This window comes from Primulina huaijiensis, chromosome 6 (assembly GCF_012295235.1).
Source record: "Primulina huaijiensis isolate GDHJ02 chromosome 6, ASM1229523v2, whole genome shotgun sequence".
In the NCBI taxonomy this organism is placed as follows: domain Eukaryota; kingdom Viridiplantae; phylum Streptophyta; class Magnoliopsida; order Lamiales; family Gesneriaceae; genus Primulina; species Primulina huaijiensis.
The window spans coordinates 20906332-20923000 of record NC_133311.1 but is presented as its reverse complement, the minus strand read 5'-3'; the positions used below and the strand labels follow the sequence as shown (position 1 = coordinate 20923000).

Genomic DNA, 16669 nt, shown 5'->3' with positions numbered 1-16669 from the left:
TGGGAATGGGATTGTATGTAAAATTTTAACAAAATAATTTATTCTCCCCATGTATAGCTAGCTAAAAATACGATCTTTACGAAGTTAGATTTTTCTGGACTGTTTTTTTAACAGATTCACGAGATATCTTTTATATTTATTTTTAGCATTATTTTTCGGGTAAATTGTTTTTAAATCTCATATCTATAACTTTGAGTTTGGGTCGGTTCCTATGAGAAAATATGTTTTTGAACATCCCAAATCAAGTTCACTTATTTTCTGTATCATAAAAATATTAAAAATATAATATTAACATGTGATATTTGATTACATACAAAAGGAAAAAAAATATAAAATCAAAAGAATTTTATTAATATCATATTTTATTGTATTTGTTTGGTAGTAATTTAAAATTTTTAAGTACAAAATTTACATATTCATATATATATATATATATATATATATTTATATTTATGATATCATATAAAGGTAATTATGAATTAATTAAATTGATATTTGAATTGTTGAAAAAATAAAAATAAAAATAAAAATAAAAATAAAAATAAAAATAAAAGTGTGTTCAAATTTAAAAAAAAACAAAAATATAATATTAGTATTATATAATGATAAAGTTGAAAAAAAAATTGTCGTTTAGATGGTCATTATTATGTGATCAACTTTAATAAAATAACACATAAACACATCGCGTGTTCTAATTAGTACATATGTGTGAGCATTGTTTGAAGACAATACCTGTTGAGTGGGGACGAATAGATAGATACTTGTTCAATAATCAACTTGGGAAAGTTTATTTAGTCAACTTCGATCAATATTGAAATCAATCATGTTTAAACATGTTGAACACATTTTGGATTTAATCTGCTTTCTGGTTCACTTGTGACCCGTCAACATGAACTGTGATTGCAAAGAGATTTAGCTATGGAAAACATTGTTCGAAATAGTTACAACGTAAGTTGAGCACTTGAGTATAAAAAAAACATTAATATATAATTTATAAAATCGAATAAGATTGAGTTATAATGCACAAGTTTATATGAATGAAACTGATGAGTTAAACCAGTTGGTTGAATTACGAATCTGTACTATATTATTAAATTTGAGTATAGTATATTAACTAATCTTGATATGTTAATATAACACTAAAGTTTTTTTAACAGTTTTACACTTCGTAATATTTGTTAGATGATTCTGTTGGTGAAGATTTATTAAATATCTCTCTATTTTTTTCTGTTTTTTTCTCCAACTTATCTCTAATTTATATAAAAGTTCAAACTATCTCAATAAATCTTATCTAATAAATAATTCATAAATATCATGTCATAATAAAATAATATATAATTTTACACAAAAGTTATGAAACACGTTTTTTTTAAAATAAGATGCTATTGTCTGTAACGGAAAACTAGTTCTACCTTCTAATAATATTTTTCAGCCAAAAATAAATTTTATATTCAAATTATCTTTGATTCATCCGCAAGCTTAATCATATTAGACCACATTGCAAGTTGCTACTGAAATTACAGGGGTTGAAATGCAATTAACATAAGCCCGCAACCGACCTTTTTATGGCTCAGATTATTATCGTAAAAAAGCTTACGATATCCCAAGTTCTCAACTCCAACCCCATGGTTCATATGTCATGGAATGTGGACTACATCAGAAGGCGAGAACAGAAGTGTGGAACAAGTGTTTAAGAATGATAGTGGCGGCGGAGCGGGAGGCGGCTGCATATTCTCTTCGGAAACCGATCTCCTATCCGTTGTGTCGTCACGCTTCCATGCTCTGCCAAACCATTTAATTTTCTATCAAACCTAGATTGAATACAAGGGAATATCCAATCACAGTGCGACTTCGTTGAAAGATTGTCTTCATGGGTCTTCCTGAGGTTGCTGATTTTGCCCGAAACTTCGCGGTTATGGTTCGCGTTGAAGGCCCTGTAAGTCATCCCTTGTATTGTTTTTTTGTTTTGCCCTAGCGAAAGCTCCAATAAAGCTTTTTTCTTGACAATTTCTTGTGTTGTATTCCAGGTTTCAAGATTCTTTTGCTTTTATACTTCGTTTCATGAACTGTTTATGCTATTCTCGCCCCTGTTTGATGATTCTATATTATTTTGTTTTTAACTTTGATTTTTGGATTATTAACTTCTTATTTCATGATCATTGTAGTTTTTTTCTCAACAATTAATGTTTTTATCGTGTTGTTGATGGATGTTTTGTTCTTCGTGATTATTAGGACCCAAAGGGTTTGAAAATGAGAAATCAGGCATTTCACCATTACAAGTAAGTTGTATATGGACTTGTGATTTGATGTATTTATTGAACTGAAACCATGTTATTGTGCTGTTGTAGTTCAGGCAGGACAACACTCTCAGCGTCTGGAATGCTTTTTATGGGTTCCAATGGAGACGGAAGATCTTCTAGGACAGTATTTGTTTTGACAGCTGCATCTGTGATTGAACCATTTTTATTGAAACAATATCGGGACAACACATTACAGGTTGGATCTTTTGACATATTCTCATGCACCCAAGATATTGCTTGTATTATATTTCTTTGGGGTTGTTCATGGGCATTTTTAAGCTTCTTCCCCTGTTAACACTGGTGCTTTACTTCTCGTAGGGCAAGGCTCATCTGATACCAGGTGCTAAAATTGATGTATTGGTGGAGGTATGATCGACTCTCAGAAAGTTCTTAGTCTGTAACATCTATAATGATGGTGAATGAGAGTGGACGCTTGGGAGATCTCAAAATTTTGTACTTTTTGATGACTAGGGGAAATCTGATGCAGAAGAGAACGATGACCGGCCAGACATGGAGTCTTTACCATGGTTGCCTGCTGAACTCCTTGGAATAGTAAGTATTATATTCATCGCTAGTGGAATTAGGAACTAAGTGAGCCTCTGAAATCTGAATCGTGAAGCTATCCATTTTTTATCATTCCTTTTTACACTGGTAGCAAATACCATAGCATTAAATCTTATAGGCACATGGCATGAGTCTTTCTTGCATATTATACCTTCATGCTCATCATGATTTATATTCTTCTGTGTTTGGGATAATGTCACATGTATTTTCCTGCTCAATTGTTGTTAAAGCATTATAAATATGCGGCTTCGTTGATGATAACTTTCTGTGAAGGTTGACATTCCTCAATCATCTACTGCCGTTCAGTCACTAATTGAAGCTTCTTGTGGTTTAATGGAAAATGGTTGGGAAGTTGGTTGGTCTCTAGCATCTCACAGCCGTTGTCCTCAACATATTATTGGCAATTCTCGTGCGCAGGTGTATAATCACATTTCATCATCTGCCTACCCGTCTTATTATAATATTGTTTATTAGTTTTCCTATTTGTATAGTAGGATAAAAATGAAATATATATGCTGTCAATGTATATCCATAACCTTGAAGGGGCAAAGATGTCACATTGGCATGTGAGGATTGGGTAATAGTACAATTGTTTTTAGATGTTCTCTGTCACTTAGTGAAATTTCTGTATTTTTTTTGGGTTAAAATAGAAATTTATAGGTTTTTTGAGTGCATGGTTTGTTAAAATTTAACTATGCTCTGTTCTGACATGCTTTGAATTTATATTTCAATTTCTTTTGGGATGTGATTTTGCACGATTTGAATGACTTTGCTCCCACAATCTGGATAATATCTGGACACGTCTAAAATGAATGGAACAATTTGACTATTAATGGTGTATCATGTAACAGGAACTGTCAAATGATCATTTCAGGTTGAGCGTTCATCCTCCCAGAGCCAGTGGCTTATGCTGGGGACCGATTCAAGTAATCCAAGTCTTATGGGGCAATCAGCTACGAGAATTGCCTTGCTAGCGATTACCTTAAAACAGTCCACGATGGTATTAATTTTGTACCCTATGTTGATGGAATCACATATCTTTAACAAGTTATAGGCTTTCCATATATTGTGATTAAATTTACTTTTTTTTCTACAATCTATTCTGAAGCACTGAAAATGATGGCAAGTCTTCTTTTTTCCTCAGAATTTGCCAAAGTTGCAAACGTCTGTCCCAAAGAGAGGAGATCTTCTTCTAGTGATGGGTTCTCCTTTTGGCATATTGTCTCCTGTTCACTTCTTTGACAAGTAATCGCTGCTTATTTACTTGGTTTTTTCCTCTATTCTTGTTTATTTTTCCTGTAATTGCATCTTGAAAAGCAATGTCTAAATGCATTCATATCTGTTGACCTAATATGAAGGTTTCTGCGTTCTTTGTTACTGCATTGATTGTAGAATTTAAATTTAGGCAATCCTAAGTACTTATGGTTGCTCTCTTTTGAACTAAAAAACTGTCATACTGGTAGCCTATGACTGTATGATGTTATCTTGATATATTGCCATTTGTATTTGAAATGCTCTTTCTAATCTTGTTGCATTGGGATTCAGTATTTCAATTGGATCAGTTTCCAACACCTATCCGTCGAGTTCCTTCAGTAGATCTTTATTGATGGCTGATATTAGGTGTCTTCCGGGTGAGTGTCTAGTCTGAAGGTCTTATTGTTTCTATTTGTCCTGTTGTTTATGACAGCTTTGTTACTTTATGTATCTCAGGAATGGAAGGTAGCCCAGTTTTTAATGAACAAGCTCAATTTGTTGGTCTTTTGACTAGACCACTGCGACAAAAAATCGGTGGTACTGAGATTCAGGTATGCCAGAGAAACACGACTTTCAAATGTTGGTGTTGGTTCATTTGATATGAATGAAATCTGAGAAAAACTGAATCTATTCCTTGTTCGATATATAATGATGAATCGTGTATGACAATGTCACTTTATGCTGGTCTTCTGTAAAATCATTGAACTTTTGAGATTTTAAATGTGAACTCTATTTATGCATATGTTTTTTAAAATTATTATGGGTATTTTTTTAAAGTATGCTAAGCACAACATAGAGATTAACAGGTTTCCTAGGCAATCTTATTTGTCTTTGATTGTTTCATGTCTGCTTTACAAAAACTGTAGCCTTCATTGACAGCTGGTTATTCCATGGGAAGCAATTGCATCTTCTTGCAGTGGTTTGCTGCAGGATGAGCCTCTTTTTCCTCGTGATGGAATCAACTTGAACAATGGTAAGTTGGATACTGTAGTCAAGAAGGCAATAAAATGTTTCTGAGTTGAGTTCTTAACTAATTAGCATTATCATATCCATTCAGGTTCCCAGATTCCATCGCCTGTTGAGAAGGCGATGGCTTCGATTTGTCTTATTACCACTGATGATGGATCATGGGCTTCTGGTATTTTGCTCAATGAGAAAGGTCTGGTTCTTACAAATGCTCATCTCCTGGAGCCATGGAGGTTTGGCAAGACTTCTGTAAACAGTGAAAGAAATGTGACTAAGTCAAGACACAGCTCGACCGTCATAAGCCGAAGGGGTATACGTGTGCGATTAGATTTTAAGAACCCTTGGCTGTGGACTGATGCTAGCATAGTTTATATATCAAAAGGGCCTTTAGATATTGCATTGCTGCAGATTGAGTTTGCTTCTGATCAACTTTGTCCTGATCAACTTTGTCCTATAGCGATGGACTTCAGTTGTCCTTCGCCTGGATCAAAGGCATATGTAATTGGGCACGGGCTTTTTGGACCACGATGTGGTAAGTTCCATATAGTCTTAATGACAGTTCCATTACTTCATTTTTTCTGCCATCTGAATGTTAATTATGATGGGATTGTTACCGTGTTTATACAAGTATAGATATGTTGTTCAAGAAAAGTTTACGGTGTCGTTTGAAAATCTTTCGCTGATTACCATTATACATTTGGTTTGTTTACTCTTCTGAAGTAAAAACTATAATGAATGCATGTCTTGTTGGTGTTGTGAGCATTCTCAGTTGACCATTTCTCTTGTGCAATAAAGAGTTACTTTATTTCAATTGTGTGTTTGCTAATCGGGTGAGCCACCACTTCAAGATTTCATTTCAACACAAGGGGCAGAATTCTCTATTTGAAGCAATTACCATTTTGATGTACCTCTTGGACGTCGCTTGATAATTATGTCAAGCTATGTTGATGTCATTCTCTTTTATCATTTTAGTTTCGATTGCAGTTTATTTACACGGTTCCATGTTTTATGAGTTCTATAGACTTCCTGCCATCTGTCTGCTTTGGTGTGATAGCCAAAGTGATTGAAGCAAAGGGGGCTTGGAAGCATGGTTCCTACGAACCTAATTTACAAAAGCATTTTCCAGCTATGCTTGAAACAACAGCTACGGTGCATCCTGGCAGTAGTGGTGGTGCTGTTGTCAATTCAGATGGTTGCATGATTGGTCTTGTCACTAGGTAATGAAAATTTTATGTGATATTGTATAAACAATACGAGCAACACCTGGTATGCCTTTCTTGGTAAATATAAAAATCCGTTTTAGATTGCAGTCATTGTGGGACTTTATATTCCCTGATCCAAATCTTTCTCCTCTCCCTTATCTTCCATCTATGTAAATATGCACAAACGCTTGTATATTTGTACACTCTGGTTTTGACATCCATGCATGTTGTTGAGTGTTTCCTTCTTGTAGAATGATTGAGCTTGATATCTAACTTTTAGTTGTTCATGTTGCCATAGCAACGCTAAGCATGGTGGAGGGACTGTCATACCACATTTGAACTTCAGCATCCCGTGTGCTGCTCTGGAGCCGGTTTTTGAGTTCTCCAAAGGTTACTCTCTTTCTTGAGTACCCAATCTAGCATCTGAGAAACTACTGGTGGTGAAAATGTGAAACGGGCATGGATCAACCAAATAAATTCCAGGAAATGAACAAGGGTGTCGCTTGAACGATGCTCCTGTAAAAGATTTCAATGTCTTACTCTTATTATTGACTTCCTAAGCGACTGAATTTTCTGGTTAAATGTAATAATATATGATCCCATTATTCAGATTTGCAGGACTTTCGGATTTTGGAAGAACTTGACAAGCCAAATGAACACCTTTCTTCTGTATGGGCATTGATGCCACCACTGTATCCAAAGCCAACACCCTTATTACCCAAGTCATCTCAAATCCCCACAGAAGACAATGGCAAAGTAACAAAGGGTTCTCGATTTTCCAAATTTGTGGCAGAAAGAGACAAGTTGAAAAATATGGCGCAGCCCACAACCAGCAGCTATTCCAGTGAACTCATGCGCAGTAAGTTGTGATGGTCTGGGTAAACGCTGTTTGAGCAGATGACTGGTGATATACAATATGCTGAAAGCACATTATACTTCCGAGACTGAAGAATCAACATTTCGTATTCTCCCGAGGGCAATCTTGTCCTGTAATGCATTCATACAGTATATCATACATTTCCTGTTAAGCAGCACATATTGCTCCGTATGACCTGTGTTATGCTGCGTGTCTTATTTATATTTTTTTTGGAATAAATTGTAAACTTGTCCCTATCCATTTGTGTTAATTTAGTTATCTTCGAGATTTTCAAATTTATTTAATTGATTGGACGAATTTATGTCGGATATATTTCAAATCTTTTGGCCGTAATTGCTATATATTTGAAATACACTTGGATTGGGGATTGGACGTCGTTTCAAATCCTAAGTCAAATCTTTTCTTCTGTTTTTTGATAGGTTGGACTGGATCAGGTTTTTGGTGCTGCACCCGTTCCCACTTTATCCCCAATTTTTAGTAATTATTAACAAAGTAAGTTTATTCATAAATTATCAAGGAGTAGGTCTCTTGTGAGACGGTTTCACGAATTTTTATTTGTGAGACGGGTCAATTTTACCGATATTCACAATAAAAAGTAATACTCTTAGCATAAAAAGTAATATTTTTTCATGGATGACCTAAATAAGATATACGTCTCACAATAAGATCCGGAGTTGATATATTGGTTTATTAATGTTTAAATTTTAACTAACTTTCGTACAACTGTTCATAATGGCGAGGACTCGACTTGGTGTGGAGTGATCTCGATCGGGCTATTGATCATATTTGCTTGATATGGGGACCGACGAGCAAGATGTGCGCGCAATGACAAGTTTTACGGGCATTTTGGTGGTAATGGTTATGGCCCAACTACAACTTCTAGAATTTAAAAAAAAAAAAAAAAAAAAAAAAAAAAAAAAANCAACGTAAACATTGGCCATCAAATTCATTTTTTTAAGTACTTACTCGTTCAATTTAGAATTAGAAATCCAGCAATTGACAGAAGACAGAGAGCATTCAAGTGATCATAACTTGAATTTTGCATTCTTGAAAAGTTCAGAGATAGTTCAACTTTGATGATATTCATTGGTTTCGATCGAATCTAGTGACCTTTTAGTGTCTGTTGTCAGTGGGAATCTGATGAGCTCTTGCGGCGGCGCTCATTATGTCCTGCTAAACGCCTGCGGCAACTTCTTTTAGCTTCATCAAACTCCGACAACTCATGGAACCTGCAGAAGGTGGCAGCCACAAAATGAAGGTTAACGATTAAGCCCTGCATCATGGATTCACCCTATCCTGCCTAAATTGGTTTCCATTCAGATAACTTATTCGAAGTATTCAAGTACACATAGTGAAAAGGGTACTGTAGAAAATGCAAAGTTTATATTTTCAACAATAAAATGGCGTGAGATTAGTGGATATGTGTCTATCATTTAATATCGACATCTTTAGAAATAAGCTATCATACTTTTCCAGTAATGTCAATATTTTCTGATTATATGGTAAGACACATGCAAGGATGTTATCGCTTGTCTTTTCGATCTCTTAAAAGGTGGCTAAGAAGGAGATGGAGTCACTGTTTCATTGCAGTCTTGATATCAATTCGAATTGACAACTTCTCTGCGGAGACAAGCTGAAATCGTCAAGATGATTTAATACTCACGATGCCAGTTATGCTAATTAGTTTACATGATAACTCAATGCATTGTGTACTGAACAGACATTTTAAATGATTGTGGGTTTGTGTTATAACGATGCATAATAAATCGATATCACAGATGATGGACTACGTGTTTATGTGGAATTTAATCGGATGAAGTCTGTTTGCAGAAAATAACCTTCCGGAACTGCTGTTTTTTCATTGGTTTTTCCTCAAAAATCAGAATCTTGTATCTTTTACATCATTGTGATGTTTCCTTGTGTGATGCTCAGAAAAATGAATTGCTCTCTTAATAGTGTCTACCTTTAATCAATGGAATGCAATGCCCTTAGCAAATCTATGCTTCTCTGTTAATGTGTTCATTATTTTCAATTCGCTACTTGTGATAATTTAAATGTGCTAATTTCCTATTTGCTGAAAACTTATACTTTTTCAGGTCAATCTTATACCAGGAATAATGAAACCAAGCTAGTCTTTTATTTCGAAATGCACACGTATAAACAATAATTTTAAATATTAGGAATTGAACCTGCTGCACTGCTGGCAGAATCGTTGATGGAGCCCAAAAATAAGAACTACTGGAGCCTTGGCATGAAATTCACAAACTTTATGCCGGCGATGGTAGGGCTTGGCATTAGTCATGTCAACAGTGCAGTCTTCCACCTGACAAGTCTTCTGTGCTGATCCTTCCGAGCTCGATGCCTTTCTTCCTGATGAACTCGAACCTCGTTTTTTCTTGTTATCCTCGCCGGCTTCTCTTTCTTCTTCACCATCCTCGTCATATCCGGGTACTTTGATCATCCTCTTTCCTTCATCTCTGTTTGTTTCCATTTTTTTGGCGATGGAGAAGTTGGGAGAAAGGTGTGTTTGCTCAAGTGGAACCAGATGATTTTAGGTGAAGAAAATATGATATTGAAACGTGAAATGATGTTGAAAATGAAAGCAAGAATATGATAGGACCACTGTACCATTCTTCACCCCCACCCCCTTCAATGTCTAGTCTAATAATGTGTTGTAGGATTGCGAGGTTAATGTGTGTAATAATTTTATTATTTGGTATGGTTCACAAAACAATTGAAACCAATCTTAGCTTTTCAATCAAACTTAAAACTCTGCCGTGAATATACCACATTATCTTTTGAGATTGCATGGTGACTGCTAAAAACTTCATAGAGCATTGGCCGCACATGCGTTTATCATGATTTGCTGTTCTTCGTACATATATGAAGAATATTAAGTAAATTAAGGTAATCGATATGTCATTGTCTTGTGTTTGCATTTGCTAATATTGATGTGAAAACCTGATCTCAACCGTGTAGAAAAGGTAAATCACTATACAAGAGATAGAAAAACTAGAGACTGGACCAACAAAAAGCAGGATTGTATCCTACTGATTCTTAAGATTGGTACTAAGAGTGGCGATATGATGCTAGTTTGGTGGTTTTGCTGTTGCTACAAATTGTCTGTTAGATTAGTCTTTCTTAACATCAGCAAATACTTTTGTCTACTCTGTTCTAATGGAGAGATTTCGATCCGAGTTTTTGATACCATGCAGATTTGATCTCTCTCCAGGATCGCTTGCCGTCATCAATACCCTTCCTCAACAATGGAACTCCACCTTTAGATTCCAAAAAGCACTTGGATTCAAGAGGTATGATCGATAGTTGGACTCTAGGGACTAGGGCCAAGTTATCAGTTCGAGTCACACTAGATGCCTTGCGCACAGTGGGATGACCATGATTTCACCAGCCAACTTTTCACTAATGCAGTAACTATTTCATTGTGATTTCTAGGTGGGAAGTTTGGCTCAACTTTTTTTGGGGGACTGCATGGCTGGAAAGCAAGAAAGTACAAGTAATAAAAGAATCATGCACCAATCTTGGATTGCCACCTGGTATACCTCCATTTTCCCTAGTACAGTAACGTCTTTATGCTGGATTTAGTGCAGCCAATGGACGTGAGGCAAAGTGGGCACCTTTGCTTTTGCTGTGAAACTGTTTTATGTTCATCCATAATACATAGGTTGTACACATATCCAAATCCTTAGCTCAGTACATTGCTAACTATATTCCTTCGCTTCTTGTTTGGTCCACTCCTTGTACTAGGACAGCTGTTTCGTTGATTTATGACACTGATCTATGTGCTTTTAATTATTCTGGAGCTGCACTGCACGTTAACGAATATATCGGCCAAAGCACAGGCACTCAGGGTGTGCAAGCATATCGCACAGAATTTGTCGTGATTGATATATTTATGTGTTAGCCGAAGGTTTAATANAAATGTGTAGAACTCTGAGCTTATTTTATATATTTCAGCTTCCACCATGAATTTTAAATGATGGTTTTCAATATGGGGTGTATCTGAATTGTTGTCACCGTGTAATTTAGGGATATCATTAGCACATTACAAGAAACTAACAAATCTTGCTTATTTTGTCATCATAAATTGCCATGAACGTCCATGACAAACATAGGGCTTTGGTGTGAAATCTTTAAATAAAACTAAATTTGTTGTTTTTTGAGAAACTGTGCATATAATAATTAAGGGAACATAACCAATTTAATTATCTAAGTTGTGATGATGTTTTTTGTTCTCTAATTTATCAAAGTTATGTTTTAGTCATGTAGCTTTACTTTTTGTTAGTTTTCAATCATATGTAACCGGTGTTGTTTACGTAACGACATAAATATAATCAATTTTTTAATAAAATGTCAGCATTTTCTAATGTACATCAATATTTTCTGGTGTTGCATAAGCGCAACAACGAAATAATACCAACAAAACACGAAGTTACATTACTATAACACAATTTTAACAAGCGAGTGGACAAAAAGACAAACATAAAAACTTAAAAGAATAAATTGATTATTTTACCTATACTTAAGTTCTTTCATTCAACAGTAATAGCTAACGACCCGTTTCCATCAACTCGTACCATTTAGGCCCAGTTTGGTAAGCATTATTAAGGTGTGATTGTTTAGTAATCTTTTGTTTGCTTTCATTTATATATTTGATATTGACTATTAGCTAGACAAATTTTACTGCTTTCCTTGGAGAATAAATCCATGCATTCAATGTGGATAATATTTATCCGGCTGCACTCTTAAAGTTTATTGATCAAAATACCCTTGTTTGTAAAATAAAAAATTGCAAGTGGCCTACAGACATGCGATTGTCCTTCTTTCTTCTGAAGAACCGATGGCTGCGCAGTAGCTTAAAAATGGAAAGTGGTGAACCAAAAATCCTCATTTCTAAGTCCGATCTGTAGAAATTTGAAGATTATTCGAAGGTAAAACTCGAGAAAATACAGCTTTGAAGCTATGTGTGATTATTGATTTTGTATCTCACGCATAACGTATTTCAGAGTAGATAAACATGTGGAAAACTATCGAGTGATGAACAATTTGTGTTTCACGTTGACGTATTTTGGTACAAATGTATTGAACATATCCTAGTAGTGTTCTGTTGTCGTTATTTTTTTCACGGATCTGACCTCGCCTTACGATCTTGAAGGAAGAACAATGTGGAGAGAGTTTTCATTTCCCGTCAGATTTTTTGGGAAACAAACAGTAGCTTAGGGAAGAAGTGAACAGTTATGGCAAATAAATTAAAATATAACATTTAAGGGTATTTTGGTCATTAATAAGTTTGTTATGATTTTATCACTCTTCTTAAATTTGCACCACACATGATATTATATACAACCCAAATTAGATATCTTATCCTATCAAACATTTATCAATCAAATTATTAATCATTCAACTATCACGTCCTACAAACCAAGCGAACCCTTAATTGTTGGCTTAGATAATTGGTTAGGCTATGACTTACATATGAACATTGGGCCCAATATATTTAATACCAGCTTAATGGGCTACTCAAATTTAGTCCCGGTCCAATATATACGGGTCGAGATTTTTACCCACGCGGATATAACAGGGCAAATTAAATAAAATTATTCAATTTTAATTTTAAATGTAATAAAAGTCATGTAATTTATTTTTAAAAATTAATTAGCTAAAGCCACACGAAACATTTTTGAAATCCTGAAAATTAAATAGCTAAATTCCACGTAGGAAGACGATCGTAGCCATAGGCTAGCTAGATAGAGTGGATAATGCATGGATGTGTGGGGGCTTTAGCTTGATAGAGAATTTCTAGCTCACTTTAATATATGTATAAATTTAAATATATCATGTTATGTATAAGGCTTAAAAGCCCACTTAGAATTAGGTCTTTTTCCATCCAATTACCTTTAAAAAATGAGTAGATATCTTGTGAGACGGTTTCACGAATCTTTATTTGTGAGACATGTCAATCCTATCGATATTCACAATAAAAATAATACTCTTAGCATAAAAAATAAAATTTTTCATGGATGACCTAAATAAAAGATCCGTCTCACAAAATACGACCGGTGAGACCCTCTAACACAAATTTTTGCCTTAAAAAATAATAAAAATTTGAAATTAAGTCTTTTCCATTCAATTATTTGAGGCTCAATTTAACTCAAGCAAAATTTTCAAATTTGCTAAATTTACTATAAAAGTGTTTTTCTCATTATAATAGCATAGTACTACTTACTTAGGATTATAATATATTTTATTGTGTATTTTTTGTGTGTGTGTGTTTTTTTTTTTTTTTTTTTTTTTTTTTTTTAATTCTAAGTTAAGATCGTGCTTTATAAATTGCTCATATTTATAATTTTATATATAAAAAAAAACTATACATCAGGTAAAAAATTTCTGGTTACGTCCTGACAAGTACCCATCATTTGTCCAAGCAAATTGATATTTTTACACTAAAAAAACATTAAGCACTAGTCCACAATCAAAACCGTATAGTGCTCGACAACTTTTGTATGGAAAAAGATGGGGAATTTTGTTGTCTTTCTTTATTATAATGAAAATGGCCCAACATCCGTGTAAATGTTACTTTGCATTATTTAAACTTTGTTTGGATCCATTTGTTTCATGTACACCTTTCGGTGCGAACGTAAATATTATATATCATCAAGCTAATTGTCTGTATATAAATGAAAGTTTTTTTTTTTAATTCAATTCTGAAATTGTTAATATCGTATTGAGAGAGAAATATAAGTTTCATATGAATAACCCTTTTCTTTGCAAAATTGCGCCATTTCGTTGCTATGTAGACAAAAGAATTGTGTCGCAAGGACAAATTTACGTTTTTGGCGAGGTTGGAATTAAATTTTTTTCGAAAAAAAATATACGGAAAAATTCTAGATTTAGTACATTGAGTTTTAATTTTTTATGCATCTATATGTTAAATTTACATAAAACAATTTTCGAAATAAGTTTCAGCAAACTGTTGACATATAGATATCACATAAAAGAATATATCCATGCATGCTTGACAAAATTTACTCATCTTTTAAACCTTTTTACACTGCACAAAACCCTAGCTAGCTAGTCATGTTATGAACTAGTAAAAATCGAGAAACACCATCTCTTTTAATTGATTTGTGCAGTAACTCAAACAGACAATAATTAATGTCGAATAATTAAAGCGAAAAAAGCAGTTAAACTCGCATTGTATTAATAATCATCAAGTACTAAATATAGGATATATAACCCAACTCTTTCAAATCTTTTCCAATAAAGTTTAAAACCCACAACTTCATTATACATGATGCGTCTATATAAACATTATTTTACTTTTTTTTTGAGTATGTTATATAAATATAGGATTATATTGTTTGTATACAAAAACTCGGAAAATTGGAAAGAAAATCTATATATTTAATTTATTTGTATAGTACGCTATTGTTGGCATGTTGCATGGTTATTAAATTTATTGAGATGGATCATATCCTGGAAGATCATTATCAAACCAAGGATTTGGATTCATGGAAGTACCGACGGTATGATCTCCGGTGATGTCGCCAGTACTGCCAGCCCAGAAACTGGGGTTCGCTGATGATAAATTGGCGGCTTTGCTGTTAATGACAGTTTGGGTCCAAGAATTCAGCACAGGGTTTGAAGGATTGACCAAGCTTTGTTGCGATCGATAAAATTCATTTTGCGCATTAAATTGTTGCGGCACCTGCGATTTCAAGGATGGAAGATAAATCCCTGGAAGAGGCGCAGCATTTCCGAAACCTCCAGAAGGGCCTCCCCCGCCGAATCGGCTGCTGCTAGCCAAATTCACTGCCGCGCCGCCTTGACTGGTTCCGATCATTGGCCGCTGCACAAAAGATTGCATGGCAGCCAAAGATGACAAGAACGGACCTCCGGAGTAGAAAGAACTCATGGGTGGAATTGCCGGAGGGAAAGGCATGATGGATTGACCCGAAATCATACCCGTAGGATTATGGGTCGTTATAGCTGGCGATGAAGATTCGGTTCTCGGAGGCTCACCGCTGCTCGCAGCCGCGTACGAGGGCTTCGGGCGCTTGTTCTTCCGGAAACCACCGCCGACGGGTACATTCCTCAGTGCTCCGCCGTGTGTCCAGTACCTCCGGCAAGATTTGCAGAAATATCGGGGCTGCGAGAGGCTGTAATTGTTGTAATAACAAAACTTGGTGTTACCTGAGTCACACCGAGGGCATTTCTTGGGCGGCGGAATTGGGTGTTCTTGGTGGTTCACTGGCGCCATAAGCCGCCTGGGAACTGGCTGCTGCTGATCTTCTTCCTGCTTCAAATCCCCTTCACTCCTGGTTTTCTCCATGTCTGAATGAACCAAGAAAACTGTGCAGAAACAAGGCCTATATATAACAATCCGCGTATAGGGCTTCGATCAAAGGGATTTGAGTGTAGAAGCTTTTACTGCATTCGAGATTAACTTACAGATTATTCAACGCTAGGGATATGCATGTAATCAAGATTTTTTTGTTGGGATTACGAGAATCTGAAATCGAGTGTGGGATGTTCATGAGGGAATATATCTTGCATGTACAGTTGATAATTTAATTTTCTCTGTAATCTTAAAAAGGGCAAAGAAAATTTAAGACCAAAATCTATGTTGCAATCTGGTGTTGAAACCTAAGAAATCTGAACAGATTTTAGTGTCGTCCTAAATGAAAAGTAGGTTACTTGAAGTAAGAGAGAAAATAAAAGTCAAAGCTGAGAGAGAGAATTAACGGAGAAGAGACACCTGCCATTTTCTATGTTTAATGAACTTTTTTTTTTTTTTTTTGCAGCAAAAAGAAAAAGAAAAAGAAAATACAGACTTAATTAGTATCGTCTTAATTTGTGGAGAACGGTGAACCGGTTATTTGGCTCACTCCATTAACAAAAATTCAAACTTTGTATATAAAATAAAAATTTATTTAATTTCAGCATGCGCTTACAAAAAAATCATATTAAAAAATTTATTTCCCACGGAGCTATTTCATTTGATATAAATGATCACGTAATATATATCAAATTAAATGTATTATAGTTAATTTTCCCATGTCACACATCGAGTCGTATGATAAAATCAGAATCAGATCAAATTGTTTAGGCAATAGAAAAATCGATAACTTTAAAAAAAAAAACATATATCGGTTCAAATTAATTGTCACGAAATTAATCGAATTGATTCGGAAAGTTCTAAGAAAAGCCACGATTCTTTGAAATCGCAATCAGATTTCCAGTCCACTCCGATAATTGTACGTGGAGATGTTTCGAAGTCGAGTAGTGAATTTTGCTCTATAATGCGCACTATTGTGAAATTAATATTATTAAATCGCTTCATAAAACATGTTGCAAGTAATGTAATGATATAAAAAAGGTTGTTTAAATAGTTTTAAAACATGGCTATGGTTGGAAGATAAAGTCTAAGTATCTCATACAAATGCTGTCCAATTGATGAACCAATAGTGTGTGTGTGTATATATATA

At 34.7% G+C, this 16669-nt stretch overlaps 3 protein-coding genes across 3 annotated transcripts; 1 reads left to right on the top strand and 2 right to left on the bottom strand.

Annotated features, from left to right (window-relative positions):
• Positions 1-1575: 1575 nt before the first annotated feature.
• Positions 1576-7525, top strand: LOC140978184 (glyoxysomal processing protease, glyoxysomal). Its single transcript, XM_073443034.1, has 15 exons — positions 1576-1936; positions 2233-2279; positions 2349-2496; positions 2619-2666; positions 2772-2852; positions 3138-3281; positions 3739-3864; positions 4009-4109; positions 4410-4495; positions 4575-4669; positions 4998-5091; positions 5176-5616; positions 6106-6301; positions 6585-6676; positions 6897-7525. The coding sequence occupies exons 1-15, from the start codon at positions 1871-1873 to the stop codon at positions 7154-7156; spliced, it is 2025 nt and encodes a 674-aa protein (XP_073299135.1). The 5' UTR covers positions 1576-1870; the 3' UTR covers positions 7157-7525.
• A 633-nt stretch (positions 7526-8158) lies between these two features.
• LOC140978186 (squamosa promoter-binding protein 1-like) lies at positions 8159-9820 on the bottom strand. Its single transcript, XM_073443036.1, has 2 exons — positions 9353-9820; positions 8159-8392 (listed from the first exon to the last, which is right to left on the bottom strand). The coding sequence occupies exons 1-2, from the start codon at positions 9652-9654 to the stop codon at positions 8290-8292; spliced, it is 405 nt and encodes a 134-aa protein (XP_073299137.1). The 5' UTR covers positions 9655-9820; the 3' UTR covers positions 8159-8289.
• A 4619-nt stretch (positions 9821-14439) lies between these two features.
• Positions 14440-15907, bottom strand: LOC140979366 (uncharacterized). Its single transcript, XM_073444729.1, has 2 exons — positions 15633-15907; positions 14440-15533 (listed from the first exon to the last, which is right to left on the bottom strand). Exon 2 carries the CDS (start codon positions 15511-15513, stop codon positions 14638-14640), a length of 876 nt encoding a protein of 291 aa, XP_073300830.1. The 5' UTR covers positions 15514-15533; positions 15633-15907; the 3' UTR covers positions 14440-14637.
• Positions 15908-16669: the final 762 nt, after the last annotated feature.

Excerpts from the sequence above, each read along its gene's own strand:
- LOC140978184 (XM_073443034.1), top strand. The coding sequence starts at position 1,871 with ATGGGTCTTCCTGAGGTTGCTGATTTTGCCCGAAACTTCGCGGTTATG. Across the intron at positions 4,496-4,574 it reads TGATATTAGGTGTCTTCCGG|GAATGGAAGGTAGCCCAGTT; the intron begins GTGAGTGTCTAG and ends TATGTATCTCAG. Across the intron at positions 5,092-5,175 it reads TGGAATCAACTTGAACAATG|GTTCCCAGATTCCATCGCCT; the intron begins GTAAGTTGGATA and ends ATATCCATTCAG.
- LOC140978186 (XM_073443036.1), bottom strand. The coding sequence starts at position 9,654 with ATGGAAACAAACAGAGATGAAGGAAAGAGGATGATCAAAGTACCCGGA. Across the intron at positions 8,393-9,352 it reads TTCTGCCAGCAGTGCAGCAG|GTTCCATGAGTTGTCGGAGT; the intron begins GTTCAATTCCTA and ends CACCTTCTGCAG.
- LOC140979366 (XM_073444729.1), bottom strand. The coding sequence starts at position 15,513 with ATGGAGAAAACCAGGAGTGAAGGGGATTTGAAGCAGGAAGAAGATCAG.